This window comes from Centruroides vittatus, unplaced genomic scaffold, assembly GCF_030686945.1.
Source record: "Centruroides vittatus isolate TY-2023 unplaced genomic scaffold, ASM3068694v2 contig_19, whole genome shotgun sequence".
In the NCBI taxonomy this organism is placed as follows: domain Eukaryota; kingdom Metazoa; phylum Arthropoda; class Arachnida; order Scorpiones; family Buthidae; genus Centruroides; species Centruroides vittatus.
Genome location: NW_027121169.1, coordinates 2,912,278 through 2,927,718, shown reverse-complemented (window position 1 = coordinate 2,927,718; position 15,441 = coordinate 2,912,278). Strand labels below are relative to the sequence as shown.

General features: G+C 35.0%; 1 protein-coding gene across 1 annotated transcript in view; it reads right to left on the bottom strand.

The window, feature by feature from the left end:
• tho2 (THO complex subunit 2-like protein) overlaps positions 1-15,441 on the bottom strand; it is a 220,185-nt gene that overhangs the window by 107,291 nt on the left and 97,453 nt on the right. The window contains exons 32-35 of the mRNA XM_067264536.1: positions 13,154-13,247; positions 9,356-9,473; positions 1,219-1,478; positions 243-280 (exon numbers count right to left, since the gene is read on the bottom strand). Coding sequence (XP_067120637.1) covers positions 243-280; positions 1,219-1,478; positions 9,356-9,473; positions 13,154-13,247 — 510 coding nt within the window. The remainder of the gene's footprint in view (positions 1-242; positions 281-1,218; positions 1,479-9,355; positions 9,474-13,153; positions 13,248-15,441) is intronic.

Here is a 15,441-nt window from a genome sequence, read left to right as displayed (position 1 = left end):
CTCCTTCCTACATAAATGGCATTACCACCCCCCAAACGACTGCCATTTAAATCATCATCAATTTATGGGCATCTTCCCATGATCGATCCCCTCTTGTAAGAGATTTTCTCCTTCCAATTTTGCTCATATCTGCAAAAGGAGCTGAAGACTTTTTAGCACTGCTTCAAAGCACAGAATCACACCTTAAAGCAGTTGGCGAAACTTCGGACAGAAGTTGCTCCTTTTAGGATTCAGATACTAACCTTTGCTGAAGGACCGTCCATTCGTCGCCTTTTGTGTTCTAAAAGAAACAAATTTAAATGTCAAATTTTGTTTCTAAATCAAGAAAACTTTTATCATCTTAGAATTATATTCAATTTCAACATAAAAATACATTAAAGTAAGTTAGGGGAAGTTAAATATTTAATGGTTTATACCTATTAAACTGGCATGTTTCTCTAGGTACACGGTTAGCATGCCAGTACGTACAAAATCAAATATTTTGATTTAACAAATCCTGATATTCACTCAAAACTTTTTACTGACATTATAGATTCACTAGATAATTTTATAATCAGGTTAACATTTTTACTGTTATGTTGCTCTAGTAAAATGTTATTTCAATTTATCTTATATATTACACTATAGAGTTTTCCACCCAAAATTAACAAGTGTTTCAAAAATCAATTAAAATTAAAAACAGTCTTAAGAAATCCTCTCTGCATTCAATTGCTTTAATAGAAAAAATGGCTTTGTATCAGCTGCTTTGTTCACATATAATCTTTTGGGTGTCAATACAAAAGCCAGAATATAATGGGCAATAAAAAAAAAAGAGTAAGTGGATAAACAGTAACTGTCACATAATACGGCTTATTTCTGCACACAGCAGAAAGTCACCTTATAATGCAGTCAAATATTACAGACTCAGGAGTGAATTATATCAAATCATTTGTATAACATTTTAAAAATGCATACATTAGTATTTAGATTTTGAAGATAAAAATGCAACAGGATATACCCTGTTGTATTTTCATCTTCCTATTAGCTTATCAATCAGGAACTATTGATTAGATCAGCTTAAAACTTAACGTACAAGTAAAACATTGCATTCATTATGTTATAAAACAATTAAAAACCAAAAAACTTCATATAAATTACAACCAATTTTGATGAAGTGTCATTTTCAATTTGATAATTTTTGTTATTATTATTTCTTAATTAGCTTTTAAAAATTCTTACCTCTTTCATTCTCTGCAGTTTCAGTGCTTCGTCGATAACTGCTTCCTTCTGCAGATCTTCCTCCGTAATCAATTTCTTTCTCCATACTGTGATGATGACTATAATAGTTTTCTTCACGCCTTTCTTTGGAAATTTGAAATCTATCACTTAGCTCCTCTTTCTTGATGCCAATGTCACTATTAGCCATGCTTTTCTTTTCCTGTTTAATTTCTTTATCTGATGTCAAGGAATCGCTAGTATCTACATCCTTTGATGACACCCTTAATTGAAAATGTATCAATTATTGAATACATGAACTTCTTATCATAAATATATTTTAAAATTTCTATAATAAAAATCTTATCATCTTCAAATCCTTGCAGCATTAATTTTAAACAAATAACAGCAAATTATAAAATTTAGCAGTGATTTTAGAGACAAAAATATTCTATTCAGAAAAACCTAATGTCATGAAAGTAAACATGTCAACTAAAGCAAAACCAATCTAGTATTTCCCAGTCATAACTATGAATAGGCAAATTTGAATATTTACATGACAAAGAAATAAATTGAAGTCATCACAATGCAGTCTTTCTTTTTATATCAAAGAAACATATATAATCTCATGGCAAAGTCAACCTTATTTTGAAGCTCTTCCCGTTCAAACATGTGAATTTTCTGAAAAGTTGCCTAGTATTGGTTTAAATTTTAAAAGTTATCACTCATATAATTAATAATTTTGTGTTTCTGTGACATAAAAGGAAATATATTGTAAAGATTCAAATTTACTCACATGCAGGTATAGGACAAAATAATAGGATAATAGGAACACCCCTTTCAAAATTTGTTGTACTTCAACCATTCAATACAGCCCCACCACATGTCGCAACAGTCTGCCATCCAGTGACGGTGAAAGGGAAGGTATCAGTCGAACATTTGGCAGTGTGACAGTTGCATGAGAAAATTCTATTCCCAGCAAAGTGCCATTATGTCCGATGTGCAAAGAGGCATGATTATTAAAGCTCGCCTTGCTGGAACATCTGTGCCTAGAACAGCCAACCTTATGGGTGTTTCAAGGTCCACTGTGTCAAGGTTATGACAGCCTACATAAAACTGGGAAAGGTATCCTTTGCAAAGCAGAACAGTGGGTGAAAGTTGAAGTTGACCGACCAGAATAGACAAGCGTTGAAGAGGATAACGAAAACGTAAGACTACACTGCCACAGATAACCTCCAAGATGAAAACCCATTTCCAGAACCCCGTATCCACCAAAACTATTCAACAGGAGCTGCATTCTGTGAGCATTCATGGCTGAGTAGCCATCTCAAAGCCGTTAGTGTTGCTGCAGAATGCTATGAAGCGACGAAAGTGGTGCCAAGACCACCGAAACTGGCCACAACAGCAATGGAAACAGGTCATCTGGTCTGATGAATTATCATTTACATTATTTCAGACCACCAAACATGTGTTCGTCTGGCAAACACTGGCAGAGGCATTTCATGTTGACTGTCTGGTTCCTATCGTGAAGCATGCAGGCAGGCTCTGTGATTCTGTGGGGAGCAATATTGTGGCGTGGCTTGGGGCCACTCGTAGTCCTGAGGTAGAAGGTCAGAGGCAAGCATTATCGCAGTATTCTCACATAAAATTTACACTCTATGCTTCATACTCTGTTTCCTGGAGAATGTCCTCTATTCCAAGATGACAACGCCCCTGTACAGATGGCTCACTGTGTTCAAACATGGTTGGATGAGCATAATGATGAAGTGGAACATCTCACATGGTGTCTTCAGTCCCCTGATCTCAACATCATTGGGCCTGTGTGGGGTTTTTTAGAGAGCAAAGTCTGTGCTCGGTTTCCTCCTCCATGCACACTACCTGAATTCGAAACTGCTCTGCAGGAGGAATAGCTGCAAATTCCCTTAAACTTTCTGCACAACCTTTATTTTTCAATCCATGTCGGATACAAGCTGTAATTCAGGCCAATGGTGGCCCAACTCCCTACTAATAAATATTTTGCATTCTTTCACAGGTGTTCCTATTATTTTGTCCTATACCCGTACCTCCTCTAATTACAAATACTTTTTGATTGCAACTATCTTCTAAAAGCTGGAATTTTTGGTTAAATTATATAAACACACTTTTCATACATTTCCAGCATTAAAATTGGCCAAAAATGTTTGTTCAGTATGTAAAATTAATGCTGGAAACATACAAAAAGTGTGTTTGTATAATTTAACATTTTGATTATTTTCCACTGTGAATTTTTTACCATACAAAATCATTAATATTTAATTTTAAGACATAAATCCAATTTGTAGGTAATGAATTTGCAAATGTTTATTGTATTCTACTATTTTACTGATGCATGCATTCTTATACCAGTTTTACTTGTGCATGTATCTGCTGTTCTCAATGACTTTTAGCATAAAAGTAAAAAAAAAAAAACATTTCATTTGTAAGCATATACTGGTGCATCAATGACAACATTGCATGCAAAGATAAAAAGATGGAAACATCCAACTTTTTAGCTTGCCAGTGTTGAATCATACATCAGTGTCAGTAAACATTCTCTCGTGTCATTCTTTCTTTCATTCTCTCAGTGTCATTCTTCTTTCATTCATTTAACGGCAAGTCTGCGACCTGGCATAGTCCAAAAGATGACCCTAGGGGTAATGTAGTTAACGAACCATGGCCCAACACAACCTTACTCACTTGAACACCAGCACCCTTCCAACCTACTCCTGTACCACAGGGGAAAGTTGGATTGACCTAACATTAGGAAATTGTCACATCACCTCTAAAGTTGACCACTGTTACACCACCAACGTAGATTCTGTCAGTGACCTGTTACACTACTAGTAATATTAATAATCATAGTTTTCACTATATTCACACTAACTGGCAATTATTCTGCAACACCTTCAATAACATTTGGGCTGGTACCTGTCACTATACTTAGGACACAGTAGACAATCTTGTCACCAGGCTTACAAATACAATCACTAACTCTTAAGTTATTGCCTCCGAGGTCAAACATTATAAATACAAAAAGGTTCCTTGGTGGATCACTGAGCTAGAAAACAAGAAAAAAGTAGTTAGAAGATAAAGGAGGCAATTTAGGAATGAACAGGACATGAACATTAAAGTCACACTTAAAGACTAGTACAGGCACGAACACAATGCTTACAAAACCCTTATAAATAAAACAAGGACTAACACTTGGAAGGATTTCCGTACCAACACTTGTGGTTGCAAACCCTGGTCTGAACCATACTACTTAGCTTGTAAGGAAAAACGCCAGCTTCAAACCCCCTCCACTATCCAGCTCCCTGATGGTTGCACGGAAGAAACTATCACACACATCCTCACCAGCCTTTACCCTTCAGATGACCCAAACAGGATGACAATACACAAGCAGTCATCCGGAGTGCTATACTCACTCCACCTAATACAGACAATGACCACAACTTCACCTACATTGAGGTTTTGAATGCCATCAGTTCATTCACAGATAACAAAGCCCCAGGTCTTGACAGCATAACCACTAGGATGATAAAACACATGTTTGAGGCCAATCCTACTGCATTTGTTATTCTCTTCAATATCTGCTTGAACACTGGCCTTTTTCCTACTCAGTGAAAAAAGGCTAGTGTCAAATTGATTCCCAAACCCACCAGTGCTAATACAGTAGAGCGTTGATAAGTGGAACGTCGGTAAGTGGAATGGCTGGAAAGTGGAACGATTTTCAGTCGGACTGTGTCGTGCTGAATCGAATGTTTTTGATACTAAATTTACTTCTAAAGTATAATTTTCATGTTTTTTATATTCTTTAATATATTTATTTTGTTTGTACAAAATGCAGAAATAATTTTTAACGATACGATAGCCTCGATGATTATTATAAAAATTTTCGTTAGGCTTAAAATCGACGAAAATTCAACACGGAAGCGACACGCAACGGAGAAAAATTCAACAGGAAGCGATACGCAACGGAGAAAAATTTGAACATCGGACAGGTTAATGTATTTTTTCGTACAAAGTCGGAAACTGGAACAAATCATTAACTGGAAGGACCCCAGTCCCCAATTGGTTCCACTTTTCGACGCTCTACTGTACTTACAAAAATTACAGGCCGATCTGCCTTCTCCCAACTCTGGGAAAATTGTTAGATGTCTAATGATTAATAGGATCACATGGCATCTATGCAAGCATAGAGCCCTGCATTGGAATCAGTTTGGCTTCTCTAAAAACAAAGGTACAGTAGATGCCATTCATCAACTTGTTTACTACATCCACTAGGCTAAACAAAACAATCAGCATGCCGCAATTATCACTACTGACTTTAGAGGTGCCTTCAATCATGCCTGGTGGCCTTCTATCCTGCACACATTACATGCTAACACTGCCCTCAAAATCTTTACAAACTTCTTCAATCCTATCTCAGCAACAGGAGTGCAGGTGTTTATACAACACAAAAAACATAGTCATACCTATAACTCAAGACTGTCCTCAGAGATCCAGATCTGGTCCTGGTCTCTGGAACATAATGCACTCTATTCTGCACTTAAACAACACCCTGCCTTCTGGCTGCCGCATACAGGGCTATGCAGACGACACAATTATCCTAGCTTCACACAGGAACGGTGAATGCTTACAGGACATATGCAACGATATTCTCAATAACATTCGCCAGTAAAGTATTAAACATAGGCAACCATTAACACAGATAAATGCAAAAGCATGATAGTTGGTAGGAATGCGGCACTCATTAGGAAGCTTATCCTTTGAATAGGTGTTCACAGAATAAAACAAACAACAGAAATTAAATATTTAGGCCAGCGTTTCTCAAAGTGGGCGATAACGCCCCCTTGTGGGCAGTGAGTAAATCTAGGGGGGCGCTGGAGGCAGGGTACTGAACGGTGACCAATGGCAAAAGTTGGGGTCACTGACAGCCGTTCCCTTTTCTCTGTTAAATGGATAAGAGAAAACATTGCGTTTAATGGTTTCCAGATGTTGAGAACAGTGTACGGTAAGGGCACTAAGTGTGAGATTCATAGAAAAGTTTTCCTAAGAATGTTTCCAATCCTTTCTCACACAAGAGAAAATGGGTTAGGGGGCGTTGGGTATAACTTTATAGACAAAGGGGGCGGTGGATCGAAAAAGTTTGAGAATCACTGATTTAGGCATTATTCTTGATGAGCGACTTAACTTCACAACCCACATCAAATACATTACAGACAAAGCTAAAAAGATGGCCAACACCCTCATTAGTATTGCTAGGAACACATGGGGCCTTGGACTCTTGACCTAACACTACTAAGCTTATTTAAAAGGATTCAATTCAGCTAACACTCCTCTATGCCATACAGGTCTGGGGCCATGTAGCCACCAAAGTCCATAATCGCAAAAAACTGTTATCTGTTCAAAGGATTGCAGCTCTCTGCATTTGTAAAGTTTATAGGACTGCACCCACTAAAGCCCTTTTGATAATGTCAGGATTAACCCCTATCAACTTAGAAATTAAATGCATTATTTGGCAGGAAAATCTTGTTACTTACCCTGGTGAGATTATAGCGACTTGAATGTCGACAAAATGATTAGAGTAGGTAAGATTCCCCTCCCCCAGTTTGACTTTGTTCAATGATATCAAAAAGTTCAGCATCGACAAAATAATTAGAGTAGGTAAGATTCCCCTCCCCCAGTTTGACTTTGTTCAACGATATCAAAAAGTTCAGCATCGACAAAAATACCCTCCTGACTTATGATTACCACTCCTCCCATCAGCTTGCCCCTGACATTTACTTCGAAGATCCAGGTGATCATCTCATGTTTAGGATTTACACTGACGGTTCCAAGATGGGTGACAATGTGGGTACCACTTTTGTAGTTTACTCTGACTTAGGCTGCGAGCTTCACAATGCATACTTCCGTCTAGGTTCACACTGCTCAATAGCACAGGTGGAAATTTTAGCTATTTATATGAGCTTAATTCACATTAAACATAGGAAGGACAAAAGATACTACTTACACTATTGCATTTATTTTGACAGTAGGGTAGCTTTACACAGGACTGCAAAGCCTGAGAGCTGCTTAAAACTCCTCCATCAAAACCTATTCTAATGTTGTCTAAGTGACAACATTAGAATAGATTTCCAATGGGTCCCAGGTCATGCGGGGATTCTTGGCAACGAGACCGCTGATCATCATGACAAACAAACTGCAAAGTCTTCAGTCACTAGTGCTTTCAGTTGCATTCCTACATCATACATCAACAATCACATCAAGAAGCAAATCTTCATTCTCTGGCAAGACAGCTGGGACCATGACACCACTGGTAGGCTCACCTATACTTTCATCCCCAAGGTTGACACTACTGCAATTCTTTGCCACTTTTACCCTAGTTACACCCTCACTCAACTACTTACAGGACACAGCAACTTTAAGCAATACTTGCATAGATTTAATCATGAAGACAATCCACAATGCAATTGTGGTATTCAGGAGGACAAAACACCACTTCACAAAACACACTAATGTGATTGTACCTATTGCAGCAAAAAACTTTGCTGCAATAGGTACAATCACATTAGGGATAGTTTAATGAAAGCTGCTATTCTTGAAAAGTACAACTGGCCTTGCAACATGCACAAACTCATTCAAATGTGTACAATATTCCATTATCTATGTGCATTCATATCCATTAGTGGGGTTCTTGAGAGCACTCACTCCGGGGCCACAGATGGCAATTAGCTTTTCCTTGCTTTGTTTCAACTGTCTGTATATAGCTGCCTTTGAACTTTGTATTGTAATTCTTATTTTCCATCTTTTTCAGTCTAACTTCGGTTAGTTTAAGTTAGTCCTAGTTATAAGTTAGATTAGGGACTCTTAGCTTAATTTCCAGTTAGGTTAAGTTAAATTAAATTACGGGTTTGTTAGCTTTAGTCATCTGATTAGGTTTGTCCTAGGTTATGGTATGTTAGTTTAGTTAGTGAGTAAGTTAACGTTTAAAAAATAATAATAATAATAAAAATAACAATAAATAAATAAATAAATAAATAATTTGGGTATTGCTCATTTGTCTTCTGTTGGTCCGTTCGTCTTGTCTAGTTTGTCATTGTGTTCATTTCCTTTTCGTGCTGTCTCTCTAGCTGTTAAGTAGTATTAAGATTCGCAATCACGTTCAGTTTTATTCGTATTAAGTAGATATAAGTCTTCCTACTAACAGCCACTTGGCACTAACTTCTACACTTAGCTATTTGTGACAGCACTCAATTATTGATGTTCGCTACACTCAGGTTTTCTTTTAGACACTTTGTGGGGACTACGACCTTGCAGCATAAAAACTGCATGTCAATATCAAACATAGAGGGTACTGTAGCAATATGTATGCTGTTCAGGGATCCTACCTTTTATCTACTGTCTATCTCCTCTCTCTCCTTCTTCCCCTTCCCTTTCCCTTACCCTCTTTTCTGCTGGCCAAACACTTCATGTGCGGCTAATGTCTTTCTTGTATGTATGTATGTCAGTAAACATTATACACATGAACATAAACTGTCATGCCAGTCTATCTGCAAATATTAAGATTTTGCTGCTGGAAGTAGCATTTTTATTAATATTTATCATCAGATATGCAGTGTTATCACTACATATCTGATGTAAAACAAAAAATATGACAAAAAGAATGGGCTTTTAATTATTAAAGATAAAAAAAATTAATAGAAAGTGAACTTCAGGAAAGTTGTTATAATTTTTAGAAGCAAATGAAAAACATCCATGCTTGTGGGATGTTGCATCTAACATTTATAAGAGATGAGAAATGTATGAGAATTCATACATTAATACAGTAGAAATTTGACATGCTCTATGGCCAAGTTTATGAGACCATTTTGTAATTGCAGTGACAAAATATGAACATTCCAATGCATTGAATACTTAAAAAATGAAACTGGCAAAGCAAATTTAAATTGCATGTAAACAGTAACTACTGTAAAAGTTTCACTGGGGGAGAACTTGCTTTAGCAAATCAATGCACATGTAAACCTGGCATTAATTAAAACTGCTTTATAAGCATCAGTACTATTTATAATTATGAATAATTTTATTTTCATTTTTAATATTTTTACATTTCATTTTTCACAAATAAAATAATTAAACTTACCTGTTACTCTCCCTCTTCAAATTCTGAACATTGTTGCTAGTTTTTGTAGAATTATCTGTTATCTTACTAACAACATAAGTCTTTGTTGGTTCAGACTTCACTTCTTTATCTTTATTATCTGCAATTTAAATAGAAATCTTGTAACATAAAATTAAATTTACCCAGCATTAAGTTTTCTGAATTACTAAACAAACATAAAAATACAAAATGCAAGATGATTTTCTTCAGTAATATAAAATATCTATAAACATTGATAAATTCTTATTTAAATGTTATTGTATGATAAAAATATTTCATTTCATTGATGTTCCTTCCTTAAATATATAAATAAATTTTTCAACAATCTAATTCTTTTATATAATTAACCTGCAATCACATGCAACAGTGACAATTTTCTGTACCTATCGGTTTTTTACAGACGTTTTTCACCAAACTAATTGGTGAATTGAAGCACCAAATGTGCTCCCATGATATCCTCATGCTACATGTTATCTGAGTGTATAAAACTTTCAATCAAACTTTTCAATCAAAAAAATTTACCCAATCATCACAGGCCCTCAAAAACAATTGCAGAAAATCTCACATTATGCATGCATCATGCTTAAATTTTCATTATTGCGACACGATTGCAAGGATAAGGCAGCAATTTTCCACTCTAACATCATTTTTGGTGCCCTGATGTCATCAAAAATAATGATGTGGAAATCTCTCATGATTGCCACAAAAGATAGACATGACATCAGTGATGTTTGTCAGCTATGCATGACATAATGACATAAGCAGTCTGCAAGTTGCGACAGTCTTGAACACTTGTCTCTGTACAATGTCCTGGGGCAATATGACCTTCAACAATTTAAATGTTTTCATGGGTTTATTTTGTGTCCAAAAAATTCAGAAAAATAATTTTCTGAACACACCAGCCCTCCCATCATTTTCAGTTGAACTCATTTCACATTAGCCCACACTACCCCAAAGTTTGAAGATCTCCATATGGGAGTCCTGTCAAGGACATTGTTCTGTAAACTAAACAATGTATGATATTGAAATTTGGCATATGCAGAAAAAACACATTAAAGAATTTTCAGAAACATCATATTCAAAGAATGGTAATTACATGCAAAGCATCAGCAGGAATTGCTATCTTACACATTTGTATGTTAAAAAAAAAAGTGCATCTGATTGCAGGTTAAATGATACTTAGTAAAAAACTAAAAGATCAAATTTAGCCATTTACTTTTTACTAATTATAGACAAATAAGTAAGAGACAAAAGTAATGACAATTAATTAAATAAGGTTTAAAAATAACTATTGAGTTATTAAATTTTATAATTAATCTGTTTTATTAGTCATATTAAATGAAATATATTAAACAGTGACTACTTTAGGATCACATATATTCAACTATTATAATAATATTGCAAAGAAAACTTCCCTAATTCTTTAATTATTTTTCAAAAGAATATTTTGCCAACTTTAATTTCCATATAACAAAATTTGTTTGATGTAGAAAATTTTAAATAATTCTACACTAAATGCAAAATAAGCTGAAACAGAAGCTAATAATCTAAAAATTATGCTCATCACTTATGCATAATTTTCAGATAAATTTGTTCTCACCTTTTTAGAGGTGAAATTTCCTAGAGAAAATCTAAATTACTATATGCATATCTTTATTGTTTTTATTTATTTCAGCTAGTAACTACAAAATTAAAGCTATTTTAAAGTTACTATTTTTATAACTTTTAGTAACTTTAAAATAAAATTGCATGTGACACTATCTGTTGTGAGATGCCATTTAAAAAATAATTTTTATATTATTAATTATTATAAAAAGGCAAAAAAGGCTTAATTTTGAAGGTAGAGTTTTTAAAAATATTGTAAATGCCAATAAGAAATAAAATTTTCATTGGTAAGTCTGACCGTACTTAAGATACGACATGAGAGAATAAGGAAGTAGAGAGGAGTAAAGTTCTAAAATTTAATAGCATCAATGCTGCTTATATACCAGTTATCATGCCAAATACCATTTCTTAATCTTTACCTCATCCTGAGATATTAAATGAAATAAATACTAACACACACACAACAAACATTCAAGAAATTTTTAATTTTTTTTTTTTACTTTTTTCGGTTCAGAGTATCTTGAAACATTGAGATTTGAAAAAAACCTGGAGAGTCAAATTTGATAATTACAATACTTTCTTGTGTTATATATATAACAGCCAGGAAAGTAAACTTAATTAGTCTTTTTATACTGTTGAAGAAAAAGTGATTTTTCTCCTCCTGTTAGCTTTCTTAATTTTTAAACATATATATATATAGGAATGTCCCAATACCACAAAAGTATCAATACGGGTATCGTAAGTACTTTTAAAGTATTTATACCAGTATCAGTATTGGTCTTAAAGTATCAACTGGCTAGTATCAACATTGAGTATCAAAACTAGAAATCTTGCTCGCTGTCACAATTCAGTCACTTCGTCTTCCAATTGTTTTTATTACCGAGAAGGTACACCATCCCTCTTTTCACATGATAGATACGTTCCAAAGAACACAGTGTAAAAACTCACATAAAAAAGTGCAGTATATGCAACCTTTACAAAATGCTTGATAGGATCCACAACTTCAATGGAATGAAAAAATAAACAATTTACAAAAAAACATGAGTTTCTAGCATCATTTATTGTTAAAATTATTGGTACATAAATATAGTAAATACAAGGTAGCATAGGAAACAAAATCAACATACAGCATTCTCTGATGTACTGTAACATTATTAAAAGTTTAAAAAAAATTAACTCTTGATTTCAACAAAAAAGTAACTTTTTTTAAACAATAACACAATTTTAATGAAAAGTTAAATTTAAAAATTTTTAAACAAACTATTTTTTCTCCCATGTTAAAGAATTAATTGCATAAAAAGAGGATTAGTTCTCTTTTGTCAACTGCTTTATTTCAAAATTGCATAAAATGGACCACATAAAAAGAGGGATAGGTGTACCGTATTGATTACAATGAAGGCTGAGTGTAAGTCGGTACTTCAGTTTACACTTGTATGATGTCTTATGTACACAAAAGAAACCCTAGATCTACAATCCCCCTAAAGGGCTTTGTGGGTACTACTATAATGAGATAAAGGTGGATAAGAAATTGCTGGTGAAGAGGTAAAACAGTGTCTTTACATTAAAAGTTCTTTACTGTGTTCAAATTTTGCAAATGTCAGCGCAAACAAGTATCTATAAATTGTAGTTCATTTTAAACATCATTGATGGTCTGAGTTGATTAACAAACAAAAGTACTGTATAATGTTTAACTAAATATTTATTTAACTTATAAATACAGTATTGTAGTAATCAGAATTCTAAGCATATAGATTCTGAAAATGAAAGTCGACGTAATAAATTTATTAATTTTTGGTCATTAATATTTTTATTTAAGTTTATGTTAACTGAAAATAATGTAAATTTTGATTTGAGTTCCTGATTTGGCTGCAAAATATGGTTTTGGCCAGACTTTACCTGTCTGTGGAAAATGTAACAATACCAGATCCGACATCTGAGGGAAAGTATCAATATCAGTATTGGTATCAGACCAAAATTTTTATCAAGTACAAAAATACTCAGTATCAAAGAAAAGTATCAATACAGTATTGGTATGGGCAGTAGCAGGACATCCCTACATATAAAACAACATAGATCATTGGAAGAAATCATGTTTTCATGCTTCTCATAGAAAACTTACTAATAAATATGAATCTTTACATAAAACCATACTAATAGTAATCTGTTAACACTTACCAGATTTATTATCTGCAGCAGAATTATCATGTACAGCATTCAAAACTTTATCTACTTTATTACTGGAAGTATTACTGTTTGTTTGACTTTTTGTCTGTAAATAAAAAGTATGTCAAGTTTTATAATTTATATAAATGTATTTTCCTATCTTTGCATTAATAAAAATTAAATAACAATAAAATAAGTCATACAATCTCTACACACTGGTTTTGAAATAATTTAATAAATTCTTCTAACCTTTTAACCGGAGTCGATCTATTTTTAGAATTGCAAACGTTTTCACAGCCCCTCCTGGGTTCTTCTTCAGGCTTTGTCGTATAGGCCGTTAACGTTCGAATAAACATTCGATTTGAATTTCTTTTCTGAATATTATTATGTGCAAAAGCTGGATATTTGTATTGCGCAGGCTCCATGCTCCTCCCTTTAAACGCTGTTTTCTAGCAAAACCTGCTATGCACTGGATAGGTTCATTTCTTCCTTATGATTAACACACGTACTACGTAATCCCGCCTTAAATATCTCCATGGCTTCTAGCCATTTCAATTGCTGTGGGTTATAGCTGGGTATAAATGATTTTTGCCGCATGCAGGTCCTCCGTTATCGCCTCTTCCGATGCTTACATCGCCAGGGCCGTAGTGTATCTACCGTGCTATATGTCTGACTCGTGCTCCTTTAACCTCACTTTTAACGCACGTTTCGTGGAACCAATATATGTTAGTTGTCTATCGCACCTGTGCTCTTCTAGTGGTACCATATATACTCCCGGAAGCCTTTCGGGGTTTGGTGGATCTTTGCCGTTGCTTAATATTCTGAAGAGAGTTTGACATCTTCTGTACGCGATGTTAATTCCTTATCGCTTGGCCACGGTGTTGTAGATGGATTTCAGCACTGGATTGTATGTGATAGATATCCTTTCATTTTCTTCCTGTCTGATATTCAATGGTTGTCCTGTTGGATTATTTGCCTTTTGGGAATTCTCATGTCTTCTAGACAACTTTTCAATGAGAGCTTTGCTGTATCCATGGCTTATAGCAATATTTTGGATATGAAGGAGCTCCGTATGGAGCGCTTCTTTCGTAGAGGAGTGCATATGAGCCCTTCTCACTAATGCTCGAAAGGCAGCTATTTTGTATTGAAAAGGATCATGTGAATTTCTTGGGATATACGTGTGGAACGTGCTAGGCTTTCGGTATACTGATGTGAGTATATTAGTTCCTTCAAAGCTGATATCAATATCCAAGAAGTGCATCCTCGATGAGTTGTGTTGCTCCACCTCTAATGTTAGCCTGTACAGATTACTGTTTATGGCTTCAATGAAAAATTTTTTATGTCCGGTTCCACTCTCCAAAATATAATGATGTCATCAATGTAACGTTTGTACAACAAGATGTTGCGGCAAGCCGCAACATCGTGTTGTACAAACATTACATTGATGACATCATTATATTTTGGAGAGTGGAACCGGACATAAAAAATTTTTCATTGAAGCCATAAACAGTAATCTGTACAGGCTAACATTAGAGGTGGAGCAACACAACTCATCGAGGATGCACTTCTTGGATATTGATATCAGCTTTGAAGGAACTAATATACTCACATCAGTATACCGAAAGCCTAGCACGTTCCACACGTATATCCCAAGAAATTCACATGATCCTTTTCAATACAAAATAGCTGCCTTTCGAGCATTAGTGAGAAGGGCTCATATGCACTCCTCTACGAAAGAAGCGCTCCATACGGAGCTCCTTCATATCCAAAATATTGCTATAAGCCATGGATACAGCAAAGCTCTCATTGAAAAGTTGTCTAGAAGACATGAGAATTCCCAAAAGGCAAATAATCCAACAGGACAACCATTGAATATCAGACAGGAAGAAAATGAAAGGATATCTATCACATACAATCCAGTGCTGAAATCCATCTACAACACCGTGGCCAAGCGATAAGGAATTAACATCGCGTACAGAAGATGTCAAACTCTCTTCAGAATATTAAGCAACGGCAAAGATCCACCAAACCCCGAAAGGCTTCCGGGAGTATATATGGTACCACTAGAAGAGCACAGGTGCGATAGACAACTAACATATATTGGTTCCACGAAACGTGCGTTAAAAGTGAGGTTAAAGGAGCACGAGTCAGACATATAGCACGGTAGATACACTACGGCCCTGGCGATGTAAGCATCGGAAGAGGCGATAACGGAGGACCTGCATGCGGCAAAAATCATTTATACCCAGCTATAACCCACAGCAATTGAAATGGCTAGAAGCCATGGAGATATTTAAGGC